At 31.9% G+C, this 27,728-nt stretch overlaps 2 protein-coding genes across 3 annotated transcripts; one reads left to right on the top strand and one right to left on the bottom strand.

The window, feature by feature from the left end:
- Positions 1 to 7,448: 7,448 nt before the first annotated feature.
- mesh (sushi domain containing 2 mesh) lies at positions 7,449 to 19,285 on the top strand. Of its 2 annotated transcripts, XM_088191563.1 has the most exons (17): positions 7,450 to 7,973; positions 11,209 to 11,447; positions 11,509 to 11,874; positions 11,946 to 12,083; positions 13,789 to 13,957; positions 14,025 to 14,282; positions 14,408 to 14,744; positions 14,806 to 15,087; positions 15,155 to 15,287; positions 15,348 to 15,442; positions 15,508 to 15,887; positions 15,956 to 16,092; positions 16,157 to 16,286; positions 16,363 to 16,625; positions 16,698 to 16,911; positions 18,737 to 18,884; positions 18,946 to 19,285. In XM_088191563.1, the coding sequence occupies exons 1-17, from the start codon at positions 7,544 to 7,546 to the stop codon at positions 19,031 to 19,033; spliced, it is 3,807 nt and encodes a 1,268-aa protein (XP_088047689.1). In that variant the 5' UTR covers positions 7,450 to 7,543; the 3' UTR covers positions 19,034 to 19,285. The 2 variants fall into 2 exon arrangements, with proteins under 2 accessions (XP_088047688.1, XP_088047689.1); XM_088191562.1 differs by lacking the exons at positions 18,737 to 18,884; positions 18,946 to 19,285 and adding an exon at positions 17,007 to 18,199 and having other exon boundaries at positions 7,449 to 7,973.
- A 1,365-nt stretch (positions 19,286 to 20,650) lies between these two features.
- LOC148231792 (xylosyl- and glucuronyltransferase LARGE2s-like) lies at positions 20,651 to 24,817 on the bottom strand. The gene is made up of 12 exons (XM_088192107.1): positions 24,707 to 24,817; positions 24,288 to 24,562; positions 24,025 to 24,226; positions 23,750 to 23,964; positions 23,346 to 23,687; positions 23,136 to 23,285; positions 22,616 to 22,793; positions 22,413 to 22,540; positions 21,596 to 21,751; positions 21,344 to 21,523; positions 21,051 to 21,274; positions 20,651 to 20,980 (listed from the first exon to the last, which is right to left on the bottom strand). Exons 2-12 carry the CDS (start codon positions 24,441 to 24,443, stop codon positions 20,899 to 20,901), a joined length of 2,013 nt encoding a protein of 670 aa, XP_088048233.1. The 5' UTR covers positions 24,444 to 24,562; positions 24,707 to 24,817; the 3' UTR covers positions 20,651 to 20,898.
- Between the last annotated feature and the right edge of the window lie 2,911 nt (positions 24,818 to 27,728).

Here is a 27,728-nt window from a genome sequence, read left to right as displayed (position 1 = left end):
ACGACACCTGTTAGAAGAATATACTATCAAAAATATAATTAATCTCTTTTGGTATCCTTAAAATATTCAAAGATGTCAGTAAGAGTCTGTTGAAGTCTCCGATAAGCATGTGGTATTATAATTTGACCACGTGATCACGATGTAGCGCTCGACATGAGTGTTAACCATAGGACGCCTACGCGTATACTGAAATTGAACCGAGTTACTCGTTCTATCTCAGTTTGCGAAAAACGATATCATTATCTCTCTCACTCTTGTCACTTAGCACGCGAGAGAGCGAAAGGGGAAGTATCTCACCGCTGGCGCTCGAAAGAGCAGCTCCGACTTCGGTCCATTTGCCGACAATGTTCGGAAGCGCTCGAAGCTGGCCAAGTCGACTGAATTACCTCCACTTTACCTCCCGTTCTCGGTAACCTCGGAGAACTTTCGAGAGATTTTAAAGCGGGCAGAACCGAACTCGACCGAAGTAACCCACTATATTCTTCGTCCTTGGCCAACCTTGGCCAACTTCCAGAAAGTGTAGTGCAGGCATAAGTATTTCTAGTTATAACTCTTCTGCCAAAACAAGCGGTTTCCAACCTGGGAGGCGCGGACTATTGCCAGGGAAGCGGCAAAACTTTTTAATATAAATAATAATTTTCATATCATAATAAATATTATCAGAAAAGTGTACTGACGGAGCTCGCTCAATTTTCGGACACAAAGCAGGTCGTCAAGCATTGGTCAAAATATGCTATATGGACGCATTGTATGCTTCACAGAGCAGCTCTGTGAAGCATACAATGTATGAATTTTAATATATATTAAAAAAATAAAAGGTAGGGAGGCGCGGAAAAAATATTTTTTCATGGAAACGTAGTAGCATAAAGATTGGAAGCCGCTGGCCTAAGTTATAAGGGAATTTCGCCGGACAAGAAAATTTGAATATCGAAACAATATGACATTTGGCAATGTTCTGAACGATTTCAGGTCATCAGCATGTAATGGATATTTTAGCTGCGCAATTGCTGTATATACGCTGTTGATAAATAGGATGAAAAGCAGAGGACCCAAATTGAATCCCTGCGGTACTCCGAAAGGATAATTGAGTTCGTTGAGAATTGAAGCGTAATTGCATTAGGATATGTTGAACAATATGTAAAATAAATGTGTTGCAATAGTTACATCTTTGGAATACTGGACACAAAAATTGAAAAACTAATTAAGCAGAAGAGCTTGGAGTGACACAAACAAATATTTAATAAAACAAATGAGTATTTATTCAACCATGATAAAATATGTTTTTTTATTGAATCATTTATTACAAGTAATAGCAAATAATATGTGCGATTGTATTATTAAATACCAAATCTCCATGTTCACTTGGATTCGGGTTTTTTGCAGCTAGTGTCGCACTTCTTGTCGGCCGGAGCCGCCTTGGAAGCGCAGTTGCATTTGGAGTCACATTTGCAACTTGAGCAGCACTTTCCAGGAGTACACGCGCATTCTAAAAGGAAGATAATTTGACAATCATAAATTGAGAAATACAATGACCTTTAAGCGTCTGGATAATGTTACGAGGCACAGATTAAATTGAACCAAATTTATTTTTTATGACATATTTCATAATGTATTATTGTAACAATTATACAAGATTTTTTCTTACACATATTTTTTTAAGGAAACCGTGTTTGTTTTATATGAATTTAGAGATAACTTCTTAAAATAAATATTTGAAAGATAATTTTTTTTAATGATGCAACTATCCTAATTAAAATAATTTAGGTAAATATTTTTTGCTCTCTGTGGCGATTGTATTATTGGTTTTGTTGTAATACTCTGATAGTTACACTCGTAAGATAAGAGAGAAAATGTACTCACTATCACCACATCCTCCGCACGGCATTTTGAATGAGAGATGAAGAGTATCTACGAAGAGTACCGAACGCCGACTGAACCTTCTAGATGGCGTCGAGTGCGGCGCTCAGGTCGAATCAATAACCTTTTTATACGCATGAACACTCTCGGTGTGGCGAGGCTTAACCAGAAAAACAAATAACAAAACAAACATAACAATCGATTCTAATTGAATACATGACTTTTCAGAATGAGCGAATTGCGCAAAACGTGACACAAAAAACAATACTAGGAAATCGGAACCAAACTCTTAAAACTTAAATAACAAAACTTACTAGGATTGATTTGGTATGTTATGGAGCTTAATCTTAGAATTTCTTGATTAAATAAAACTGCAGTAATGAAACAAATACCTAACAAGGACAAACAACTGCGTTACTGTTCCCTTAAAATACATATATTCTTTATATCGGAGAACGTCAGTGTCCAAATTTTATCCACCGGTCGAGAGATGTATACATATTTTCGTGTTTATTGTGTATTCGCTTAATCTATTATTTAATACGCTAAAATATGTCAGCATCAATTTGTGCACGTGTCTGAGGTCTGGCATTGACATGTTTTATTTAACACAATACCTTTTCCATTGCCAAAATCTTATCATCAAATTTTAGTTTGTTTCAATTGTGAGCAGTACTTAGTGGAATCGATAGCTTAGTTCCATGGCAGCAGCTCGTTTTACATACAGTTTTTCTTCTCGAGAACTTTTGATGATTTTTTGTTACAAATTACTTATATTGAAATATTTTCAATTTCCGTTTTATAAAACAATTAAATCCGCTAAATTCACAGTTTCATTCAGAGCAGGTAGTGAGAAAAGGGACAGAGATTTAAGATTAGCATTTCGATAACATTGTTTGACAATATATGTTTTATGACGGGACTTTAAAAAATACAATTATCTAACGTTTGGTTTCGACATCCTCGAACATTTGCCGCTCAACAAAAAATAAGAATGCAAGGATTATATCGCCGGATAAATACAACAAAAATCAATGTTTTCATGTAAATGTTTCCTAAAATAATACAATAAGATGTTTTAATATTATATAAAATATGAAGGAAATATCATGTGATGAAAAGGAATGATTATGTACTCGCAAATTTTACAATTCTTCGCGTTCGTTTATATTTTAATGATTAACTATAATATAATTTACTTGCTTAAAAATTGACAAATTGTTGTTAATTAAATCAGTAAAAATACTACTGTAATAATATAAAAACATACTTAATTTCAATTTGTTTTAAAGAAATTAGAAATATTGGATACACAACATGAGTTTTTGGATGCAATTTAGTATTTGCAGTAGTCTGTACTGACCAGGGCCGCTGAGAGCGAAGCGGGCCCTGGGAAAACACTGATTCCGGGCCTCATCGTCATTTCTTAACATCGTAATATAATTTCTTAAATAAATAATAATAGATACGAGTTAACCTTTTCTATACTATAAATAAATATAAAATTAGCCACCGTTGCGACGTATTTTCTAAAATCATATTTTAATTAGGGATTAAAAATATCTATTCATAATATTTGCTTGATAATTAGTCGTGTTTTCTTTGCTGCTCAGTGATGCCATATAATGAATTAGCAGTCTAGGTCCAATAATGGTGAAAACGCCCGATTATCTAGCGTTTTTATAACAATATTACGAGTGAGAATCAAATAAAGCATATTTAAATCGAATTTTGCCCAATCCCTTCAAAGAAATCAAAAATCCACGTCAAAAGCAAAAAAATCGTGTCGTTGCCATCGCAGTGGGAACGTTCGTTTTCGAGCGTTATTATGAGCGAATATTTAAAAAAAAATTGTATTAATGTAAATGATTTCTATAGAAAATAATATATCAATAAATTAACATAACAAAAATATTTTATATTTATTTTATAAAAAATATTGAGAGAATCTGAATCGATGTAAAAAAAATGATTCGGTGATTATTGCTCACAAGCAGGGGCGTACGTTGAGATACATTCCCTTTCACTTGCTCGCGTGTTTAGTGACGAGAGTGAGTGAGAGATAAGGGCGTGCGTTACATGCGTTCCGCACGCCCTTATCTCTCACTCACTCTCGTCATTTAAGACGCGAACGAGCGAAAAGGAATGTATCTCACCGTACACGCCTGATCACAAGGCAACTTTTCACACGAAAATTGTTCACAAATCGATCGCAAAATTACCAGAACACAAAGTGAAAGCAAAACCAATTAATTAAAATAAGAAATTAATAAATATTCACACACTATTATTTAAACAATTCTATTATTTCCTCAATAATATATTATACGTATTAGATTATTTAATTTTAGTATTAACAGAACACTAAATAAAAAAAAAAAAATTGATTGAAATAAGATATTAATAAATATTTATAGACTATATTTTAAATATTGTTATCTAATATATTTTTAATAACAATAATAATACAATATATTTTAAAAAACGTTGAGAATCATTGATTTTTTTATAATTTACTATAAAATAAATGCAATATAAAATAAAAAACGGAAATAAATATGGAAAATACGTAAAATTACTTCAATAACAAATTAACAAATTTGTATAAATTAACTCACTACTCAAAGGATTAAAAACTGTCAGCGATATTTAAGAAGAGAATTCTATATGTATTAAGATGGAATAAAACACGGAAAGGCTTGGAATAGATAGGATAATAATCTAACTGAAAAGCTATATCAACATATCAGCGATTGTGAGTCACGATCCTTATCAAATAATGTTTAATTATAATCTTACAAGAAGTTATAAATAAAAAACTTTTCCTAGTACATATTGTTATACTACAAATATAACTATAAAATCAGATATCACAAAGGAATTTTATTTAAATAATACATTTTCTGTGTTGGCAACATTGTGAATTAAGAAAACAATCGAAATCGAATTAAATATAAATTAATCATTCTATATAGTCATACTAAACAAATATACACTAAATATATCGTTGATAAACAATATTAAAAAATTGATTAGATTACAAATATTTGCTAACATATTTAATAGAGATAATACGAATTTGCGGTTGTTTTGCGATAATACCTACATAGGCATTGAAACGTTAAAAAATAGTTGTCTACCTCTGAATTAGATTAATGCCACAGCGCAGCAACGGCTGAATGATTAGTTCGAATTCAATGTCAAAGTTTTTTGTTCAGACGAAACCTGTTTTTTATATTGTTTTCGTCGATGATAATAATGAGTTATGTAAAAATACGGTTCACTACAGTTCAAGTTTGAACGATAGATTAATAATGTAATCGAAAATATTTTATGAAGCAATATCAATTTCATGACACAAATTGGATCACGAGTAATGAGTAATTAAAAAAAATGATTTGTAAAATATTAATAACAATTTAACATTAACGAATAGGACAAAAATCGAATAATAATCATTATCTGTGTTAGATAAGATGTGATAAGGATTTTAATAGCACTGTCATGAATCATCATGTATTACGAATTATTAAAAAAGCCACTGAAACCATTATAAATGTATTTCTACAAATACTTGAGTGTCCACATTAATATGAATACATTACTTAAATGTTTCTGTTCTAAATTTAGCAAAATATTATTATAAAATTATAATCAATATTATTAAAAAAAAATAATAAGTATATTATTTTAACAACTGCAATGTAATAATAAATAAAATATTTTTTTATTATAGTCGATGTAGAAGAGGAAAAAATATATATGTATTGAAGCTATTTATTTGCGTTGCCTGAGCATAGTGAAGTAACAAACACAAACATATTTTTTTTTCAATGGTCAGATGTGTGCAAAAATTCGATAAAACCACAATGGATCAAAATCTTTATAATATATTATATAACTATAGTCATGTAAGTTATGAAAATATAATAATTAATTAAGACAAAAAATATGGAAAAGATTTATTAAAAACATGTAATTGTCTGCAATATGCTAGTTCATTTTATAATGTGATAATATATTGTTTAATTAAAAATGTCATATACTAGCACTTTCATAACAACGATTCATACACATGTGCTTTGTCAAATAAAAACACGGATAATTCATTATTTCGGAATACCCAAGATATATTTGATCTCGACCCCTTTATCTTTCACTCTTATTAGACACTGCCACCCGACACCTGCATTTTATATGACTTATTAATTAAAACATAATCTAAATAAAGAGTTGCGGCTTAATTCACTGCGCATCGCAAAAATTATTGTAACAATTTTTTTTAATTAAAAATTTATTGGTTTGCGTAGCAAGAAATTTCAGGTATTTTCTTGAAAAACAACTATTAAATTATGAATCATGTGTTACAAATTTTACAATACATATCTCAAAATTTATCAACAGATCGGCGAAACACATGTTTCATACACTGAAAATGCCTTAGACAAAGTCTAACATGAAAAATTATGAATAAAATAAAATAAATAAGAATGGACAATAAAAATATGTCGGGACCACTCGTAATTGTTGCAATAAAATTACAGTCGTAAAATTAAAAATGTTAAAAATATTTTAATTTATTTTTAACATGCCCATTAAAAATATTGTTACGCCAAGAGATGTTTGTACCAATCTGAGTGGAAAACTCCTAATCGGTCTTATACTGCTGGCTTCTGTAATGACCAGACGCGAGGTAACGATAAGCCTATAGTTGTTGCCTATAGAAAGACAAAATACAAGGGATTTAAACCAATCAAAATGTTTCGCTGGTACTTCGATCCTCGATAAGACGGTCTTTGACCCTTCAAGTACGCACGCGTAAAAATAACTGCTGAATTCTACATTACATAAAATAAATGTTTGCTGTATTAGGGCTACATATACTGTATTTCAAAATTAAATACATATTTAAGATTGTACCATACAATATTTTTTTTTGTAATCTTAATCGTGTAAATAAATAAAAATATATGAGTAATTATTGTAGATTATATTATATTTATACTTATTCACACTTTTTCTTTAAAATAAAACAAAAAATATTTGCCAAAATAACTACCCTTATAATTTATTAATCAAAAAATACATTTTCAAACATATTTTTTCTATTCTATAAATATAAAACGCTATGAATGGATACTAAAGATTGATTAAAATTCCTAAGATTGATTGTTTTTATTTATGTGTTTAATGAATTTATGAGTAATGCTTTCAGCGATTCTCAAAGATTGCTTATCGAATTAAAGAAACGTACTACTTTTTAACTTTACTAAGATGGATGTTTTTATTTGGAGCAGGAATAACGTGTCTTATCAAAATTGTGATCATATATTTTATATAATATATATTAAAAATGAAAAAGATAGTAAAATTTTATTGCAAAAAAATTACAAAAGTGATATCTCTAGTTTTCTAAAACAATGCATTATCTTAATACATATATAATTTATTTAATGATGCAATGAGTATTTTAAATAAAATATGCTGTAGCTCCAAACGTGTTAAAATGTGGAAACGCTCATTACAGATTCTTATCTTAGTCATTTATGATAACGATAACAAAGTATGGCAGTATTATCTTTTAAAAGGTTTATTTGCGCTAATAGTGAAGCATCAGATAGGACGTCGGCTGAATATCTAGTTATATTTATTGTGTTAATGTTATAAGCGCGAGACCGTCGTCAAGATGGGGCGAAAGTATTTCGCTAAGTCCCCATGGATCGCGTTAGGATTAGTTTTATTAGTCGGTTCGAGTTGTCTGGCGCAAGATATTAGTTCTGAGGACGTTGAAAAAACTGAAAGCGTGATTTCGGAAGTACGCGAAACGGATTACGCAAATCCAGGTAGTGTCAATGATGCCGTACCGATTGCGGCGCCGAGCAATGCTGAAGACAAGGACACCGAGTCTACGAAACTAAAAGAAAATTCAGAAAATATGAAAAAGGAAGATGTTCCATCGGAAGCGACCGAAGGCAAAGATCCTATTTCGGCAGAAGTTTTCAAACCCAAGAAAATGATTCCCGGAGAAAAGGCAGAGAAGGCAGGCGCTTATGTATTGAGTGATACTGCCGACACAGCTTTTGGGTCTCGATCGGGAAGAATCGATGATGCATATGGTAAATATAACAAAATAATCATTTTATACAAAATATGTTAGTTTGATGTTTTTCAAGAGGATTTCGTTTTTTTTTGTAAAATAATGTCACACAGGTATTATTTAAGGCGTGGTCAGTATTGATAACGAAAACTGTATATACAGTAGATAACGACTCACCTATATCCGCGTTTCTACGTGGCAAAATTAACTGGTCTATAATTTAATGTTTCAGTAATTCATATTTATACCTTATCATTACTGAGGGTGGTGAATAGAAAGCTTTGGTATTTTATATATAGTATTATTGGAAAGCTTGTGTAGAAATTTACCACTGGATTGTGAAAAATATTTTTTTATGAGAGAAATATTAAATAGGTATCGGACATATACATTCATAAGAGCACGAAAATATTTTTAGGAACTTTTGCAACAACCCGGAATTTAATTTACTGACTATTTAAATAGGCAAATCGTAATTATTTTAGGCTCGGCGGCCCAGAAAGAAAAATTGAAATGAGCTTCAAAAAAGTAATTTCTGTATTTTTGAGACAAATTCTATGGGCAGTTTTTGATTGTAGTTTTACGTTTTTTAGGCTTATTTCCAAAGCCGTTAATTATTCGATAATAATAGCTGAGGGCGGATTTTTTCGTTTCAATCGCTCCTCTGCGTTCCAAATATTCTAATAGATCTTTGTCGTGACTTAAGCACAAAATGTTGTATGGTAAAGCAATTCAAGACATTCGGCTTTCATTTCTGATAAAAAATTACGGAACTGACAACGGTAAACCCTGCAAAGAGCTACGAGAGCGAATATAGTTCACCGTTGACATAACTGGTTCAATAACACATGATATCTTTCCTAAAATGTACCTATTGATGAATAATGCAATGAATAAGCAAATGCTATTAATACCTTTTATTTTTATAAGCCATATATTTTTTTCTAACTAAGCGTTAACCGGTTTCGCACTCATTTTAACACAATTTAGTTGATTTCATTTAATATTTTTATGTTAACACTGTTAATATTTTTACTTAACCCTTTAATTATACAAAATATTCGCTTCTTTCGCAAAGTGCACTTGTTATAATTTGTCTTGTAAAAATATGGATTCAGCAAGGGCGCCGAGAGTAGGAAAAGTTTGGTTACCACCGGTTAAAGACAAGAAAACCACGCGAAATCATTTGATTGGCTATTGATGTCACTCACAATGTGCTTAATTCTTCTACCAACTGTTTTCGCGGAAAGACTGAAAATAAAAGGTGATCCAACTTAGTTTCTAAGCTTTAAGAAAACACACACACACACACACACACAAAATTAAAGGATATATATTATTTTTATTAATTAAACATTTTATGTATTTCATTATTAATTATAAAAAAAATATCAATTAAATGGCTGCCTCTGGGCATTTTACAGCAGCCGATCCTTTCCATGACTTTTTCTTACATTTCGGGCGGTATCTTGGCTATAACTTAATTGGTTTTTAGGTTCTCCAACGTTAACTCCACAAAAATAAACCAACGCGGTTAAATCGCATGATCTTGGCAGCCACTTAACGTTACAAAAACGGGAAATATTGAGACCTGGAAATTTTTCACGTAAATCATTCAGATCTGTTGCGCCTTCTTTTTGGAACCACGTGTCTTCCAGATCAATTTTGATTCAGATTTGGTGTCAAAAATAATCAGTTATCATGCGCATATAACGCTCACCATTGACTATTACAGTCCAACCTTCATTTTCAAAAAAGTAAGGCTTAATGACGCCGCCTGACCACAATGCGTACCAAACAGCCACCTTTTGGAGATGTAATGGTCTCTCGTGAATCACACAAAGATGTTTATTGTCCCAAATGCGGGAATTTCGATTATTAACATACCCATCGAGGTGGAAGTGCGTCTCATTAGAGAAGAAAATTTTCTTTGAGAAATCAGCACCAGCTTCCAGCTGCTTTAACACCCAATCTGCGTAAATTCTTCGCTGTTCTTGGTCTCTGGGCTTCAGTTCTTGTATTACCTGATTTTTTATGTGTATAGGTGTACGTCTAGAAGCAAAATGCGCTAAAGGGAGCCATAAGAAAAGCACAAAAGAATCGACAATTCCGGGTCTTCGGTCACACTTTCACTTACAACAGCAATATTTTCAGCTGAACGGGCGCCACGATGATACACAGGCTTTACCCTATCTTGAACGCTTCTAGTTTCTTCAAATATTTTCGCTACGTTGCGAATTGTTTAGTTAGTATGACGATGAAATTAACCATAAGATTCCCGTAAATTTCAATACAGAGTTCATACAAAATTTTTAGTTCTGTAGAACAATTGAACAATTTTGACGAATTGAACTCTTCAACTCGACCTTAAATCTATTTTTAGCTCGCGGGCTTGATTAAAATAGGCAGCGGGCCGTGTTTTGCCCGCGGACTGTAGTTTGCCGACCCCTGCTCTACTCGGTCATCATTTATTTACTCCTCCCACACAGATTTGGTCTTCCAATACACCTTCAGGCTTCTTCAAGAAACCGACCCACGCTCATTTTTCGGGCTTCAAGATTTGAACCAGTTGATATGAACATTATGAACATTTCACATCACAACCTACAATATATATTAGTTATTAAAACATATTCTGAGAAGCACTGGTGCAGTCTGATTTGATAACCCGATGACCCAGCTTGAAAAAAATATAGCCGTCCAATAATAACCGTCTAGACTTTTATAGATCTCATATTATAGTAAAGCTATATTTATTGGTTTATTCCATATTTGTATTGTTATGTTGTTTTGTTTTATATTTCTTTTGTTTTATTGTAGACTTTTCTTTAATTATTGATAAGAAAAGGTCTGTTGTTAGCAACTCATATGCTCCTACGATTAAAACCTAATTAATAATTAGTCATTAAAATGTACATATTCCAAGTATTGATTTTCTAAAACTGTGCTACCTATATTAGTACGTACATTCATACAAATTCTAAGTACTACTTTTTGTGATAAACGCCTAATCAAGCTGATAAAAAGAGCTACGCGATTATTTCACCTACCAACCCTCACTCATGCAATCGCTTGTTTACTGATATTTAATCTTATCTTAGGCGTGGCATCATCTGCCAACTAATATTGTGAAATTACACGCTGATAACTCACCTGTTCAAAGAACGTGCGTAATGTTTAATTATTACGCACTGATGATGATGATGTTGATGATCCTGATGAAACACTATAGCTTTTATTTTAATCATTTTCAGCTCACATAGACGGCAGAATATCCCCTGGTACGCAATACAACAACAACGGACAACCCTACGTAATAACCGAGTCTCGTCTCAATCAACTCAGAGAGAGATTCGTATATCCATATTATGACATGGGAGGAGAACACGGCGAAGGCGATCACCAAAAGGATATTCACGCTTCGAATCCGCAGATACACAAGAATTTCAACTTCCAGCTGCCGTTCTTCGGCTTTAGATACAATTACACTAGAGTTAGTTTTGTATAATTTAAAGTCGTTTTTAGAATCCTTTCATATTTTAATTCGATTGTAGGTGTCCATGCATGGCTATCTCGAGTTCAGCGATCCACCGAGTCATTTCACGTATCCTCTGACGTTTCCGGTCAAAGACTGGCCCAAAGAGAACGATCCAGCTTTCATAGGAATATTTTACAGCAAATGCAGAATCGGAAGCATCCGCACTGAAGACGTAAATCAAATGAAACCGGGTGTCTACTTCAGAATGGAGAGAGATCTGCAAACTAGGACGGATCAGATGGGAGTAGAAATGAGAGAAAGGTTGATGTGGGATATCAGGAAAGGTGTTATAGGCGCAGAAACGTTCATTCCCAAGCATTCCGCTATTGTGACATGGAAAAACATGTCGTTCAATGGTGGCATAGGAAATTCATTATTCAAAGTAAGCAAAATCCATCTCATTTGCTTAAATTATTTTTGAATTGACTGCTTGATTAATGATGTTTTTTTCAGACCAACAGTTTTCAAATGGTGTTGGCAACGGACGAAGTCTTTACATATGCGCTTTTTAATTACATAGACTTGCAATGGAGTACTCATACAGAAGCTGGCGGTGATACGACAAACGGAGAGGGTGGTGTTCCAGCTTATGTAAGTGAAGGATATTGATGTAATCCATTTATTTCATTTTGTTTGCCCTGTGGTGTTTTTTTGCAGTGTCATTTCTAGATTAGTTTGTCATATTGGTCAATTGAATGACGGTCCTTCATGCGCTTTTTGCGAAAATAAAATGCGTTGACATCTGTGTCAGGACGCACCTTTTAGCGTTGGCGTATCAATACGCCCTTTAAGTAGCTCAAGGTCACATGCTAGATAGACAGTTTAAAAGATAGTAATTTGATAAGAACAGTGGATTATTAGGTAGATATTAAGCGAAATTATTAATGAAATATATGTTGGAAACATGCTGGCAATTAGTATTTAAATAGTAAAAATAAAGACATGCCCATTTGCATGTTTTCCTTCTAGTGAGTGTGTTATAGATCACCATCTGCTAGCTCTACGAAATAATTTTGAGTTCTCTTTTCGTTAGTGGTCTCTGCTTGTGTGCACGCGATTGCATGTATGTTCATCAAGCAATTTTAGATTTTTTTTGGCAATTTTTTTGAGATTTATTTTGAGATTTATTTTGATTTTTTGTGCGCCCCAGGCGACCACTTGTGCAGCCGGCCCCGGTAAAAAGTTAGCAAAAACATCTATTCTATTTGTTGTACACAGTACGAGAGATATCAATATAATCCATACATTTATAATCCCGTTTTATTTATTTAATTTGTTAATACTTTATCTGTTGTTTTTTTGTGGTCTTGCATTATAATGCTGAAGCAAGGGGTTCGCTTGATTTTGCTTATTAATCAATCTGTTGTATTAGTTAATTTAGCAAACTGTGACGGACTCTCTTGCACCGATGCGGAATTTTATACATTGCGAAAAAAGTTTCGTCGACAACGGTGTCAGGACGCGCCTGTTAGCGACGGCGTATCTACGTACCCCCTGAGTAGCTCTAGTGGCAAATATCGAGTGACAAATGGGCTACATTAAATTTATGTAAATTCTCGAGAATAGAAGGATTGATTAAGACCACATCTCCTTTTGGTAATTTTAAGTAATGCTTGACAATATACATATTCAATCATAGCCCAAATATTATAATAAAAAGACGTTGGGATAGAGGAAAGACTTAACTGAACTCTCTTATATAGATATATCTCAGAAATATTTTCTGAATTTTCTCAATCATAAGGGAATATTTGGTCTCACAGGATTCCAAATTAAGAATCCTATTACTAAATCTCTCTATCCAGTTTACTTTCACATTGGCAATATGAGAATTTCACTGGCAATAAAGATCTATATAAAACGACACGACATTGCACTTTCCAATGCTGAAAGGTAAATGACTGTCAGCAGTCCATTTACATAAAGAAACCAGATCGGTCTGCAAAGACGAGTCGGAAATTGTTCGGACGTTTTTGAATACTTTCAAATCATCGGCATACAATAAAAAAAATGAATAATAAAAACAACACTGTTTCCAGGTTGATGAATAGTTATTTTCCACAGTAGCAATATTTTCTCGTTGACTACAGTGTTTATAGTACGAGTACGTAACACTTTTCAATCCAACAGACTCACCAAAAAAGCCTGCTGTATGATTGTTAAGATATTGCTACTTTCATACAGCAAACTAAATAACTTTTTCGAAGGCGCATGTCGAATACAATTTCTAAAACTTTGTATACATTTTTCATATTAAAATAATTATTGTTGTATACTTCAATTCGTATGCTTATAGATTGGCTTCAACGGTGGAAATGGTACTCAAAGCTATGAATATAAACCATATTCGCAATCATTGATTTTAAGAGATTTGACTGGTCGCGGTTGGGGTAACAATAAACCCGGAAGGCACATTTTCAGGATAGACGAAAAAATATTGGTCGGAAGTTGTAATAAGGATATTGGTATGTATTTCTAATTCAATGCAGTCTTATGATAGCATTTGGTATTGATTTTTTGTTTATTTTGTAGATGGTGCAAATCTTCCATTGATGTTTGCTCCTGAAAGTGGTAACATGTTAGGAGGTACGATTGTTAACGTGACGGGTCCCTGTTTCGAGGAAAAGGATCGAGTCACATGCCGTTTCGACACTGAAGACGTTGTTGGAAAGTATGTAGGAAAGAATATATTCTCTTGCGTTCAGCCGCCTTTATTGGCTCAAGGTTATGTGAGGCTAGAAATCGCAGTTAATACTGAAACTTACAAATGGAAAGGAAAATACTTTGTTGGTTAGTATACATAATTACCTTAAGTACCAATTAGATTATAAAACATACATATATATATATATATATATATATATATATATATATATATATATATATATATATATATATATATATATATAATACAGAAACACCGCAAACTGCTACTGAGCGCATATTCTTTGAAACCGGCGCTGTTCACGAAAAATATCCAGCGGAGATAAAAATTACTTGGGACAGAAGAAACTTGACGACTAATGATCAGCTTCCGATCGCTATTTCTCTTTGGGGCTATAAGGAAAACACGATAAGACCTCACTTCACTTACATAGATATGCTAGAACCGAGCACACAAAATAATGGAGAATACGTCATAGTTCCTGGAAACTTTAGATTGAGGGATAATCTAATATCGAACGACATACAATTTGGATTCTTACAGATCAATCTCACAAAATCGAGCAACGACAATCATTTTGATACACCGTTAGTATTTATTTTTTAAGACAAACATTGGAAATATTGTAATGTGTCTTATGTAATTTAGTATACTGTGGAGTAAGCCAATTCCTTTGGGATGGTACTTTGCATCGCAATGGGAACGTTTGTATGGAAAGAAATGGCCTGAACGCATGTGCAATAATTGGTTAAGAAGTGACAGATTTTTGAAAAATTTCGCCGCTGAAGTCCCACATTGTCCTTGCACTTTGGAACATGCATTACTAGACAAGGGACGATTTTTGCCAGACTTTGACTGCGATAAGGACTCAAATCCAAAATGTTTCTATAACAAAGGAGCAATTCACTGTGTTAAGACTGCAATACCAAGGTTTTATTAACTATTATTTTAATGTTAAAACATATTTGAAGTTTTAAAAGCAAATTGTATTTTCCAGTGGAGAAGGTTCCGGTCAGCAATGTTGTTACGACAAAAACAGTTTTCTAATGTTGTCATATGATCAACAATGGGGTTCAAGACCACAGAGATCTCACAATTTAGGGTTCCTTCCATGGAATGAAGCCAACAAAGTAAGTTTAATTCGCAAAATACATTGAAAAAGGTTAAATGTTTATAAAACGTTAATTTAGGTACCGACGTTATCTAATTGGTATCATGACCAAATTCCATTCTATCAATGTTGCATCTGGCAAGAGGAACAAGCGGTTGGATGTGAAACATTTAGGTAACTTTTAAATACATATTTAAATTAAAGATGATTTTACTTACTTATTGTAATATATTTTCAAGATTTGAAAGAAGACCGACTCAAGATTGTGTCGCGTACCAAGCTCCAGGAGTAGCCGGCGTGTTTGGAGATCCACATTTCATAACATTTGACAACAATCAATATACATTTAATGGACACGGTGAATTTGTTCTGCTGCGAACTGATGTACCTGAATTGAAATTGGACGTTCAAGGACGATTCGAACAATTGCCGAATAACTTGTATGGGCCCGTGAGAGCAACGCAACTCACTTCAGTCGTGGCAGCCGGAAATAGCTCTTCAATAATCGAAGTAAGATTGAGGCCTAGTCATGCTCAATGGAGGTACAGATTGGACGTGTTCGCCGATGGTAGAAGAGTGTTCTTCGACAGGCCGTCCTTAAAAGTGCAGCACTTCCCAGGTTTAATACTTGAAAGTAATGTTAACTTGTCTTTATATAGATAATTTATGTTTAAATTGACATTTTAGGAGTGGTTGTATACACACCGACATACATCTTGAATCAGTCTGAGGTTATTATGATGTTCCAATCGGGCGCTGGAGTTGAAGTTGTAGAAAATCAAGGCTTTATGACGGCTAGAGTATATCTTCCATGGACATATATTGTAAGATAATTTCTTTAGCTTGAATTAAACTCTACCGTTTTTTTACATTGTATGTTTTTTGTAGAATAAAACAAGAGGCTTATTTGGTAATTGGTCATGGGAAATGAATGATGATTTTACAAAGCCTGATGGGTCATTCTCAGGAGCCAACGTCAATGATTTCTATAGCATGCACAACGATTTTGGAAAATTCTGTAAGAAAATAGTAAATTATTGTCATTGTTATTATGACATGTTTTAAAACATTGTTTTAAAAATATAATATTTTAGGGATGTTATCTGATAGAATGGAGGAAGGAATAGGGACAGCAATGTTTACTAGAGAATTTGGACGGACAGCGTCTTACTTCAATAATGCAACTTTCCTACCAATTTTCTCGAAAGAACCCAAAGATTTCTTACCGAGTAACAGAACTGATGACATAAATCGAGCAACGGATCTATGTGGAGAGTCATATCAATGTCGTTATGACTACGGTATGTCTCTGAGTAGGGACTTGGCGCATTTCACTAGAAATTACTACGACTCCATTGTATGTAGCTCATTGGTTATTTTGTAATTTTGAATTAGGGTTTTAATAAATATTAATACCAAATACTTTTAGATTAATATAAGAGAGACAAATTCGAAAAGAATAATTAGTTGTGGTGTACTGGAAACTCCTCGGTTCGGTAGGAAAACCAATTTCTTTTTTGTTCCGGGAACAAAAGTTACGTTGGAATGCAATAAGGACTTTATACTAGTTGGTGATGAACGAAGAACCTGTTTAGATGAAGGAAGATGGGATATTCCTGTATATGGATACACAGAATGTTTAAGTAAGATATATTTTATTATTATGTAATACTATTAAGGTAATTTTAAAATTGGAAATTAAAAAAGTATGTGCTTTAAATATTATTTCATATAATAGGAACGCAAGAATATTCTTCAAGACAAGCAGGAATGACGGGTGGAATTATTATAGGTGTTATGTTGCCAATATTTCTCCTTTTAATCTGTGTATGGTTCTGTTGTTTCAAAAGAGGCAAACGCGGTGAAGAACCGAAGTTTAACTTAGACTCATTATCGACAAGATCGCGTTCAAATTCAAGAGCTAATCTTCGATCGGCTTCATTGGGAAATCTAACCGATCCTTACGATGACGGATCCTATAAAAGATCAGCATATGCAAGACAGCAAAGCGAACCTAATATTTTGAGGGAAGAACCAGTCGATAGACTTGAAGAATACGAGCCAGAAGATAAGCCAATACATGAAGCAACACATACAACTAAGAGTCCTCCTCTTCAATTTAATAAAGATACTTTTCCTACAAAAATTTTGATGACAGACCAACTAGATGGATTCAAAGAGCTACCTAGGAAGAAGAGAAATTATGAAAACTCATACCGCACAAAAGAACCCCTCGTAGGACATCCCAATGGAGAGTTTCCAGTAAAGTTATGGGAGTTGACCGAAGAAGATCTGTTATCTTCGGCTTCGAACGATGGCAGCGATCATACAAATCCCACATTGAGCAGACCTGCAAGTGATATAGAGTATGTTAATAAAAATGTGCCTAAGCAATATGGAAGAAGAGGAAACCGAGATGATTCTGGCGTTTCGACTCTTTCGTCACAAGATAGTCCGTTATACGTCGGATACAATCCAAAGTTTGATGACCAATCCAGCACAATGTCTTCGCAATACAGTCCGGCAGTATCTGAAGTATACACTCCATCTACAAGTCCGAGCAACACCACTTCAAGGATACCGATGAAGTTAGCCAGCAGTTCGCCTATTGTAGAAGAACCTCAGAGTGCCCCAGCTTTTTCAAAATTAAAATCTTTATTTCAATTCAAAAAGGGAAAATCGACGGATAACTTGGCGACTCCAGATGTCAATGCACAACCTCAACCAAATTTGTCGACACTACCGTCTACAAACCCAGATGAAGTAACAACACTAAGTAGTCGCACTACTATGGTGTAAAAAGATTGATTAAAAATGAAAATAGCATTTAAGAGTATTATTTATTTATGCAAATAGGTACATCCATGACTTGATTGAAAATGGCGACATGGATGTTAAACAATTTTATACATATTATATAGATAATTAGAATATTTTATATTAATCTATGTCTTAGAACTATTTTATTAAGTATTATATATTTTAAAAATTAGATTATATTTTATCATAATATGTTAACGAGAAGAGTGTTTATTTACAATTTTATATATCAAAATGGTTTAACTGTATGTAATTAGCTGAAATCTAGATAGAAATTCTAGAAAATTCTCAGTGTTTTAAATGATTAATTAAACTATTAAATACAAACACATCATGATATGTAGAAAAATTCTATTCCCCATGTCGTCATTTACATACACATTAAAGAGCAATATTGGCAATATTTAAATATGTACTTTATTTATTTATAAGTAAAATGATCTTATTAAAATTAAGCAATATGTGGAATGGAGTTTTTCATGCATAGTTATATTTTAAATAATCTTCCCATAAAAATAACCAATATAAGATGCTAGTTCAAATTCCAATTCACATCTCCCTTAAAATAGTAGAATAGATTATGTGAGTATATTAAACATATATGTAATTCCAGAATGATTTAATGATATTTTTATATAAAAATAACAGGAAATCAAGAATACTCTTCAAGGTGGGCTGGCGTCACTTGGGGAATAATATTAGCAGTTATAATACCTATTCTGTTGCTGCTCGTCTGCGTCGGTTACAAGGTCATTAAAAAACGGAAGGAAGAGGAAAAGGAAGCGTACAACCAATCGTAAGCATTGAACATCTTACATAGTTAGGTTTTAGATAATGATTTTCCATTGATGTTTTAGCATTCGTCCTGTACATCTAACGGCAGCCAAGATGGATATTGATGATGACGATACCTTTAAAAAAGATGATGGTACAAACATCGATTAAATATTATCACATGACTATAAATGTAATTTTTATTTTATACTTACTATCTGGCTAGTCCGGGTGTACAAAAACCAATCATAAAAAATGATAGAAAGTGTTTTATTTTATTAAATTTATTCGTTAGGTTTTAATGAATTTTTACAGAATATTTTTAAGTTCATTGTTATTTGTCAAGATGTTACCGTTTATTTTATATGTTTTTTTATAATAACGAATTGTACTTTGGTTTTAAATAAACATTAAAGATACAAATAATTTCTTTTAAAGATAAATGTTCCCACTGCAACGGCACCGACACGATTTTATTATTTTTGACCTCGGAGAAGTTATAATTGTTTTTGCGTCCTCCTATTGACCAAAATTCGGTTTAAATATACTTTGACCAATATTATCATATCAGAAGTTCGTAGTAATACAAGTAGGATAACTATCATATTTATAAAACAATGTAATTTCAAAGTGCAATCAAACTATGGAGCGATATGCGAGGTCTGTCTATACTTGTTCTTCCGCTTATTTTCCCCTGAGAGATATGTCGGCTTAGTTTGAATTTAGGACTTGACCTAATGAAGGTTCTAAAACTATAATCAGTTTTAGAACTTCCATTTGGTTAAGTTTGAATTTGAACATCAAATGGACGTTTCGCAACTGTCAAATTGAGTTTCATAGACATTTTAGAGCAGCATATAATATCACTAGTGCATCAGTTAAAATATATTTTCAGTAGTATAAATATATATCTACTGATGAAAATGTATTTGGTCTTCACTAGTGAAAATATAACTTCACTAAAAAATACACATTCACTGTCACATTTATGCATCGCATGTAAATAAATAATGATAGGTATGAAAATGTATATGCTACATATGGAAAAGTTAAAATCATATAATTTTACTACCACCTACAGATAAATTATATTTTCACTGGTAAAAATATATCTACAGGTAAAAATATATTCCGTTATGATTTCATTGAAATGACATGTTTTAAAAAATATTTTCGGGATAGTTTTTTTTAAGGAACAACAAGTACATCGTTTCAGCTTTTTCAAAGGGGGTGGAGGCAAAAGTTGGCCAGTCAGTGGTCGTTATTTAAAATTTCGATTTAATATTTAATAAAAATAAATTTCATTAACCGGTAATTAAAGAGCCTGTGATGATGATTTTGTAAATATTATATTTAAACTGATGACTTGAAACCTTCTTTCAACTATACAACACTTCACTTCTCAAAACAGTATTTATAAAATTGTAAGCAGTATTTAACCGTACGCGAGATATTAACTATTAAATAAGCTTTATTCGAAAGTTCTAGATTTCCAATATTAAATTAAATTTTGTAATAAAGTACAGGAAGTTGACTACATAACCTGGAGAGGTAGTTGTAAAACGCAGAAACTGGACACAACTTACTGAAACTCGTTGATGGGAAAAAATGTGCATTCAATCAGGTAATCTTAATCTTTAAAATACCGTAATAATAAATCAGTAAGAGTAAAAACAATTGTAATATAAAAAAAATATCTTAGAAAGATTATTAAGATAATTTTTTTTTTAGAAATTTGGAGTAGCTGATATATTATAAATATACATATTTAATAAATAAAACAATACAGATTTTAAATATATTTTATTTTTACTCACAATTTTTTTATACCATATGTAATATAAATTTTATAAATCAATCATTATTTGGCACATTCCTTGGTTTGATCTAAAAATTTAATCAATTAAATACATTCACATTGTTGACTGTATAGAAGCTATCTATAATACACATATTATTGAGTAATATAAACATAATCAATAAAAATAAATTATATACTCTTAAACACAAACATTGGTAACATATTGAGTATTTTTTTATACGTTATCAGGTTGAAAATCAGTATTATATTTTCTATTAAGGTCTCCGATGAATTCTTCTTTTAATTTTTTCAGGCACCTTAAAATTATTATTTAGATTATAATAATACAGACGAACATATAATAAATAAATAAGAAAATAGATATACATTCTGTACTGCATCGAATTCCGAAATTGATTTATTTCCAACGACGGCGCGTGAGGCATGTGAATGATAAAAGCTGCCGGTAAAACCACGAAATTATATCCTTGAGCATGCATTTCCATCACGTGAGATACTTTATTCCACCCAAATCCGGTGAATCGAGAATCGTAACTAGGTATCGATTTATGAGCGACGATGTAAGGTTCGTAATCAGCTTGCCACTTTATCTGTAAAAAATAAATGAAGAATTAAATAAATTTAAAAAAACAAATATATGTATAATAATAGAGAAATACCAGATATGGTGAACTAGTATTTATCCATTTTTGATAGTCTGTTGGTGCATGACCCTTTTTCCACACATGATATCGGAACGTGTACAAATTACCATTTTGCAGTTGCTTCAATACGTTATATTTGTTTTTAGGAAAGCTTGTACGGTAACGTTGAGTTTCAAAGGCAGGAACCACCAAAACCTATAAAAACAATAATTTAAGCTTAGAATCAGTTATAGAATTATTAAAAATTATAAATAAAAAACCTCATACATTTTTCAATGGGCCTGGATTTAGTAGTTGTATAGATTTCCTCAAATATTCATAAATTCCGTACATCGGTAAGAAATCTATGTCCATTAAAAATACGTAAGGTGTTACAACATTTCTTAAAGCGACGTTCCGTAGATGATTTACAGGGTAATGTGTCTAAAATATGTATTAAAATTAATATGAAATAATATATAGATGTATATAATATTAAAATAACTATTTTGAGTCATCCACAATTTATTGCTTAATAAAAAAAATCTGATAACATTTAATTAAAAGAAATAATTAAAATTTTGACTTGTAATCGTACATCTACTACAATTATTTTATCAATAGTTTTCAATCTATAGATCGCGTAAAAGCAAAATTGAAACTTAATTAATTTACATCTAAAATAGATTTTATTTTTATAAGAAAAAATATTTACAAATAAATTTAAAAGCAACTCCCTGTAGGAAATATTATAGATATGTATCTTTAAAATTATATTATACATGAACTTGATAAATCATATCTGAGTGTTTTTTTAGATAAAATTGTTTAAAAAATTAAAATAATAAGTGGTAGTTCTTGACTAGGGTTTGCAATACCGGTATTTAGAAAAAAATCTACCCTCGATATGAATACTGGATTATTGCACAAACAAAAATTCTGAACATATATGAGTGCTTTTAAATTTATTGTTTCGTTTCATTTTATCTAATAACAATATAGTATATATTTCTTTCTGTTAACTCAAAAAAAATAATAAAGACATTCGTCTAAATTAGTGATAAAAATTTCGCAAAACTCATGAACTAAAAAACAAATTTTATACCCCTTGTTTGTAGACAAGATGATAAGCGATATTTTTTCTTTTCTTCAATGTTTCAGACCAATCTTCAACAAATATCAATAGTTCTTGAGCTTCAGAATCAGTAACATAAAATGCTAGACTCATAGGACCTATAATGGTAAATATAATATATGTACATAGATGATTAAATTATATAATGAATATAATTAGAACTATTATCTAACCTTCCCAATGAGCACTAAGTTCTTCTAAGAATTGTAATCGATCCATAGATAATTGAGCAACTAATGTTACATCATAGCTATCTCTATGACTATATGAAAATTCCATATAGTACAAATGTGTGCGTAGCTTTGTTGTATACGCCGATCGAAAATCGTGACAAACGTCAGTATCGTTTACCTAAAAAGTGTGATTTAAAAATTATTTTTTTATGGTATTAAACACTATTTAATTTAACACTTGAAAACTCTTAAGCGAGAACACGTTATCGAACGTTTCTGTCTGAAATAATATTTGATAGACTTGAATGGCTGGAAGATATAGAACCAGTAAGTTAGTGTTTATATGAGATTAATACATGTTTTTATATAAATGATGCTATCAATTTTTAATGAAATATGGTCTTTTTAATTTAAAAAAAATACCTATTGTCAAAAATGAGTTATAAAAATACAGGATAATATGAAAATGTCTAAATATATCTAAATGTTCATGCTTTTGAGTCTTCATTTATTAACATACTTTAGATATCGTAATATTTTCTTTGCACGTAATCAATTTATTTCTTAGTAGATTACCATCGTAACCGAGGAACATTTGGTGAATACTGAGGAAATATTTAATATTTTTCAATTTGACTTTATACTTTCTCGGTGAATTCCAATGAATTATCTGCAAATAAATTCCACTGTGAATATTTGAAAATCATCTAAACGAATCAGATGCGCTAACCTTAATAATACTATAACTTCTCATATAACAGCTTTCACTCCTACTGTTATCGCTCAATTGCACATTCCATTCGCAGTCTAGTTTATATACTAAATTAGGATATTGTTTAATTAACGCGTTTAATATATCTTGATCGGCTAATTTTGTTCCAGAATATTTTGATAAATTAACTTCAGTCACATTCTTCCAAAGCTGCTGCCAATTTAGCTTGTTCCTTATATTTTCTAAATGCAAGAGCATCATTCCAGTGTTGAATCCTCGCCCGATTGCTGGCCACGGTTTAAATTCATGCCAAAGTTTACCTAAATACCAATCGCTTTGATTTTCCACTAATCCCAATACCTAAATATGAACATAAAATTAATTTTAATGACAACGATGTATTGATAAAAATAAAAATTTACCTCTCCCTGCATCATCTTTTTAAATAGTATCCATAAATCGGCTATGTCAGATATGAACGTTAAATCTGTATCTAAAACAATGACGTTTGTAACACTAATAGGTAATATTTCCGGTAGTGTTAGTTTTAGAAGTCCATAAATGCCTGAATAATGTGCATTGGGAATCCAAAAAACTGACGGTATTGCATCGTTTATGTGATAAAAGCTAATTTCGACTGAAAAATATATATTAATTAGGGGAATATATTTTTTTTATATATAATATAAATATACACCTTCAGGCAGATCCCACGTATTAAACAACGTCTCGAGAATATTGAAAGCTTTATCGTCAATCATTAAATGGAAGTGTATAGGATTCCTTCTATAGAATAAAATTGATTTTATCAACGGCACAATAACTCGAGTGGAGTTGTAGCCACCGCAGACCAAGGCAACGTGAATAGTTTCGCACACTTCGACATCTTCGCTCATCACCTGAAACGGGAGTTGTTTATCCGAAATTTATGCAACTTATTAAAATATAAATGACGTTTACTGTATTGTCAAAGAAGCGAGGTTCATTTCTATCTCCGTTAACGCCTAAAAGTTTCTCCATATGATTGTGCGACATTTTCAATTGTACTTTTAACATTTCATTTTGCCTCTTTATCATCAGTGTGTCGTTTGGGGACCAATAGTAGAACACAAACATGAGTGCTATGCAGCCCCCCGATAAGAAACTTATCCATGGTCTTGAAACAACTCGTAGGATTGCATTTTTATGACGCAATATGAATATCTTGTTTATTATAATGTTGATGTAGGATTAAGCTGAAAAAACAGATGGATTATAAAAAATGTCATTGATGAATTGATTAATAACTATGGCGGAAATCAGAGATTATTTAATTATTGGTAAGTGAGTGAAATTATGTATAAATGCGGATGTAAATTAATAAACTGCTGTTTTCGTACATGTTTTTGTCGTTGTGTGTGTGTTGAAAGTTAAAATAAACAATTATTTTTAGTTCAGAAAAGGATTATTGTAAACGAGCTGTCAAAACACACGAAACGTGCAAAGTGCACAAAGTGTTGCCATAAGTAATAAGCAAAATGTCAAAACAAGAATCTCGGTCAAAAACCTAATATTTTTTTATTTCTATAATATATAAAATAAAATTAATATACTCGGCAAACAATAAACTATTTTCAAAAACTATGCATAAGGCATTTTTTTATTATTTAAAAAAATATTTATTACTATTATTGATATTTTTGCGAGTCATTTCGAAATTTGAAATTTGAGGTCTGTATATATATCTTCTTCCACTTATTTCTCCCCTGAGAGATGAGTTGGCTTAATTCGCAATTGTCAAATTGAGTTTCATAGACATTTTAGAGCAGCATATAATCTCACAAGCGCCTGCTAGTAGAAATATATATCTACTGGTGAAAGTGTATTTGGACATCATTAGTGAAAATAACCTTTTTATAAAAAAAACGCATTTTTACTTATAAATTCCCTGTTTTTTCCGTCCATCCATTAAAATTCCCATTTTTGTCCATCAGCATCTCAAAATGGATAACCTTATTTGTTTTAGCTGTCCCGCTTTCAAGCGTCATACGTACGGTAAGCCTACTAAGTTTTTAAATACAGTTTTAATATCGCACAAATTAAATGGATTGTTGTAAGATTAATAGCTATTAATTATGGTATATGTCATATGCCAGTGTGTTGATCGCGATCTATCAATCGACCGCAAAGCTATTTGCGATCGTCCGCGCTTTACTAAGATACACGTTGTATTTCGTACTAAAAAGTCTACGCAAAATAGTGGCTTAAATTTAAAAAAATAACGAAAAGACTAAGGATTGAACGTTCGCATAAACTAGAATAGGATTTATTAATTATATTTATATGAAACAACACTATATATTTCTGGCAATTGCACCACTGCTAGACCGACAGCATAAGTCTGGTTTAATTTTATTAGTATTATATAATTTAATAAGGCGTCATTATATATATTGTGTAGATGCAAAACTTTTAACCTTTTTTTCATGATGGTAACATTTTTTTTCCTTTTGTTTTTAAATTATTCTTTTGATTAAGAGACACTTTCTTGCTGCTTTCTGCTTATTTTAGACTTGGCCAGCAAATAGTGGAGAGCCATATATTTTTTTGAAATGTCTGCAGAAAAAGTTAATATACGACACTGTTAACTTTATAAATTTATTAATTTTATTAAAGGTAATTCTGCAACTGTGGTTGGCAAAAACATTTGTGACGTGTACTGAGAATATGCAACTAAAATTCGATTAACATAAAAGTGGTTTAAAAACTTTGGTTCAAAGATTTTTCATTGGCGAATAAATGGAATACCTGGCGACCTTCGAAGCCTGTGATGACAAGTTTGAGCTCATAATTGACATTGCTATACTTCAAAATATCAAGGGGATTACACTAAAGAGAGGAGTCAACCAGTTAACTGTTGTAAGACATTTGCATGGCATTATAATAATTTCATTATGAAGTCTTGACTCATCCCCAAATATCAGCCGCAAATCAATCGGATTGTATTTTAACACGTGTTGCTTTTAGTTCAAGACAAATGGATGAGCCTTTTTTTGCATCGATCGGTAAATGAATATAAAATATAGGTTGTCTTATTAACTATCTCGAAAACAGAAATCACTGCAAAAAGGTGATGCTTTATGTATGGTGAAATTATATTATTATGACTTATGGAACACAACGAATCAATTACAGGCAAACGTAATTGTGATCAATTAACATAATTAAACACCGCTCTTAAAAAGGTTTGACCTCATTGGTAAAGAAAAAAGGGGGTAGTTTTTCATTATGACAATTCGTGACTTCATTTGGCGATGATGACCCAACACAAGCAGAAATAATTGAACTTGGATGTTATTTATTATGCACCCACCATACACTCCAGGTATATTATAATGAAAACATACTTAGTCAACAAAAAAATTTAAAAAAAGGCAGGTAAAAAAACTCTAAATTTATTTTTTGCATCAGTCACAGAAATTATATTTTAATTGCATAAATGAGCTACTAGAAAAATGGAAGAGAGTTAAACTACCAATAAATATTATCTAGCTATTAATATTATTAAAATTGTATGAAAATCAATATATAAAATTAATTGTGTTTTGAACCATTTTTTTCAGCGAGAAAACTGCGATTGCATATATATGATAAAAGTCTGGGGTCTGAAGGATATTAGATTCTGCCAACAGGTGATTTTAAGGTATATATAAGCACTTTAAAGTATCTGAAAGACGTATTTAAAAAACTGTAATAAGATTTTAGAAGCAACTTGCGAGGATGATATTTGCGTATATATACCAAGCAATAAAATTGGTGATATTGCGAGTTCGACGCCATCAAATATATCAAAATACAGGCCAACCCATTGGGTGAACCGGACATTTGACCCGCGTGGCGGATTTGAAGCCTGCAAAGCGGTTAACTTTTAATAAGCCTAGAGGTAAGATGAGCTCCGGTAGGTTGGACTGAATAAAGAGAGTCATCCAAATGCTCAGCATAGCAACTGGCGTTGCATAGCCTAGGATAGACTGAGATGCATGACAATCTTGGACTTGAACGAGATTAAAATTAAAATCTATGAAAATTTATAAACGCCTAAATATATGGGTGCGTATGTAAGTATATTTAGTTACCTAATCAGGTATTAAGTGCGTGTATATTTTAACCCTATTTTTTAGGTAGGAAAGCTGATCATTAGGAAAGTTATATTATGTTCAAAGTTTATAGTTTAATGTTGAAAGGTGTGTTATAATTTATATTTTAAACAATTCGGATATGCAAATTAAATATAAAACTTTTTATCATTAAAACAGCGCTTACCCTTTCTAAAATCGGTCTTAAGGCCGCAATGGCTGCAAGTCCTCTAGACTTGTGTTATATTTTGTTTAATCCCGATGTGTTAGCAAGTATTTGACGCCC

The sequence above is a fragment of the Plectrocnemia conspersa genome, unplaced genomic scaffold (assembly GCF_051122295.1).
Source record: "Plectrocnemia conspersa isolate PC_06_02 unplaced genomic scaffold, ASM5112229v1 ptg000009l, whole genome shotgun sequence".
Lineage (NCBI taxonomy): Eukaryota > Metazoa > Arthropoda > Insecta > Trichoptera > Polycentropodidae > Plectrocnemia > Plectrocnemia conspersa.
Note: the sequence above shows the minus strand (reverse complement) of the source record. Positions and strands in the feature narration are given on the sequence as shown.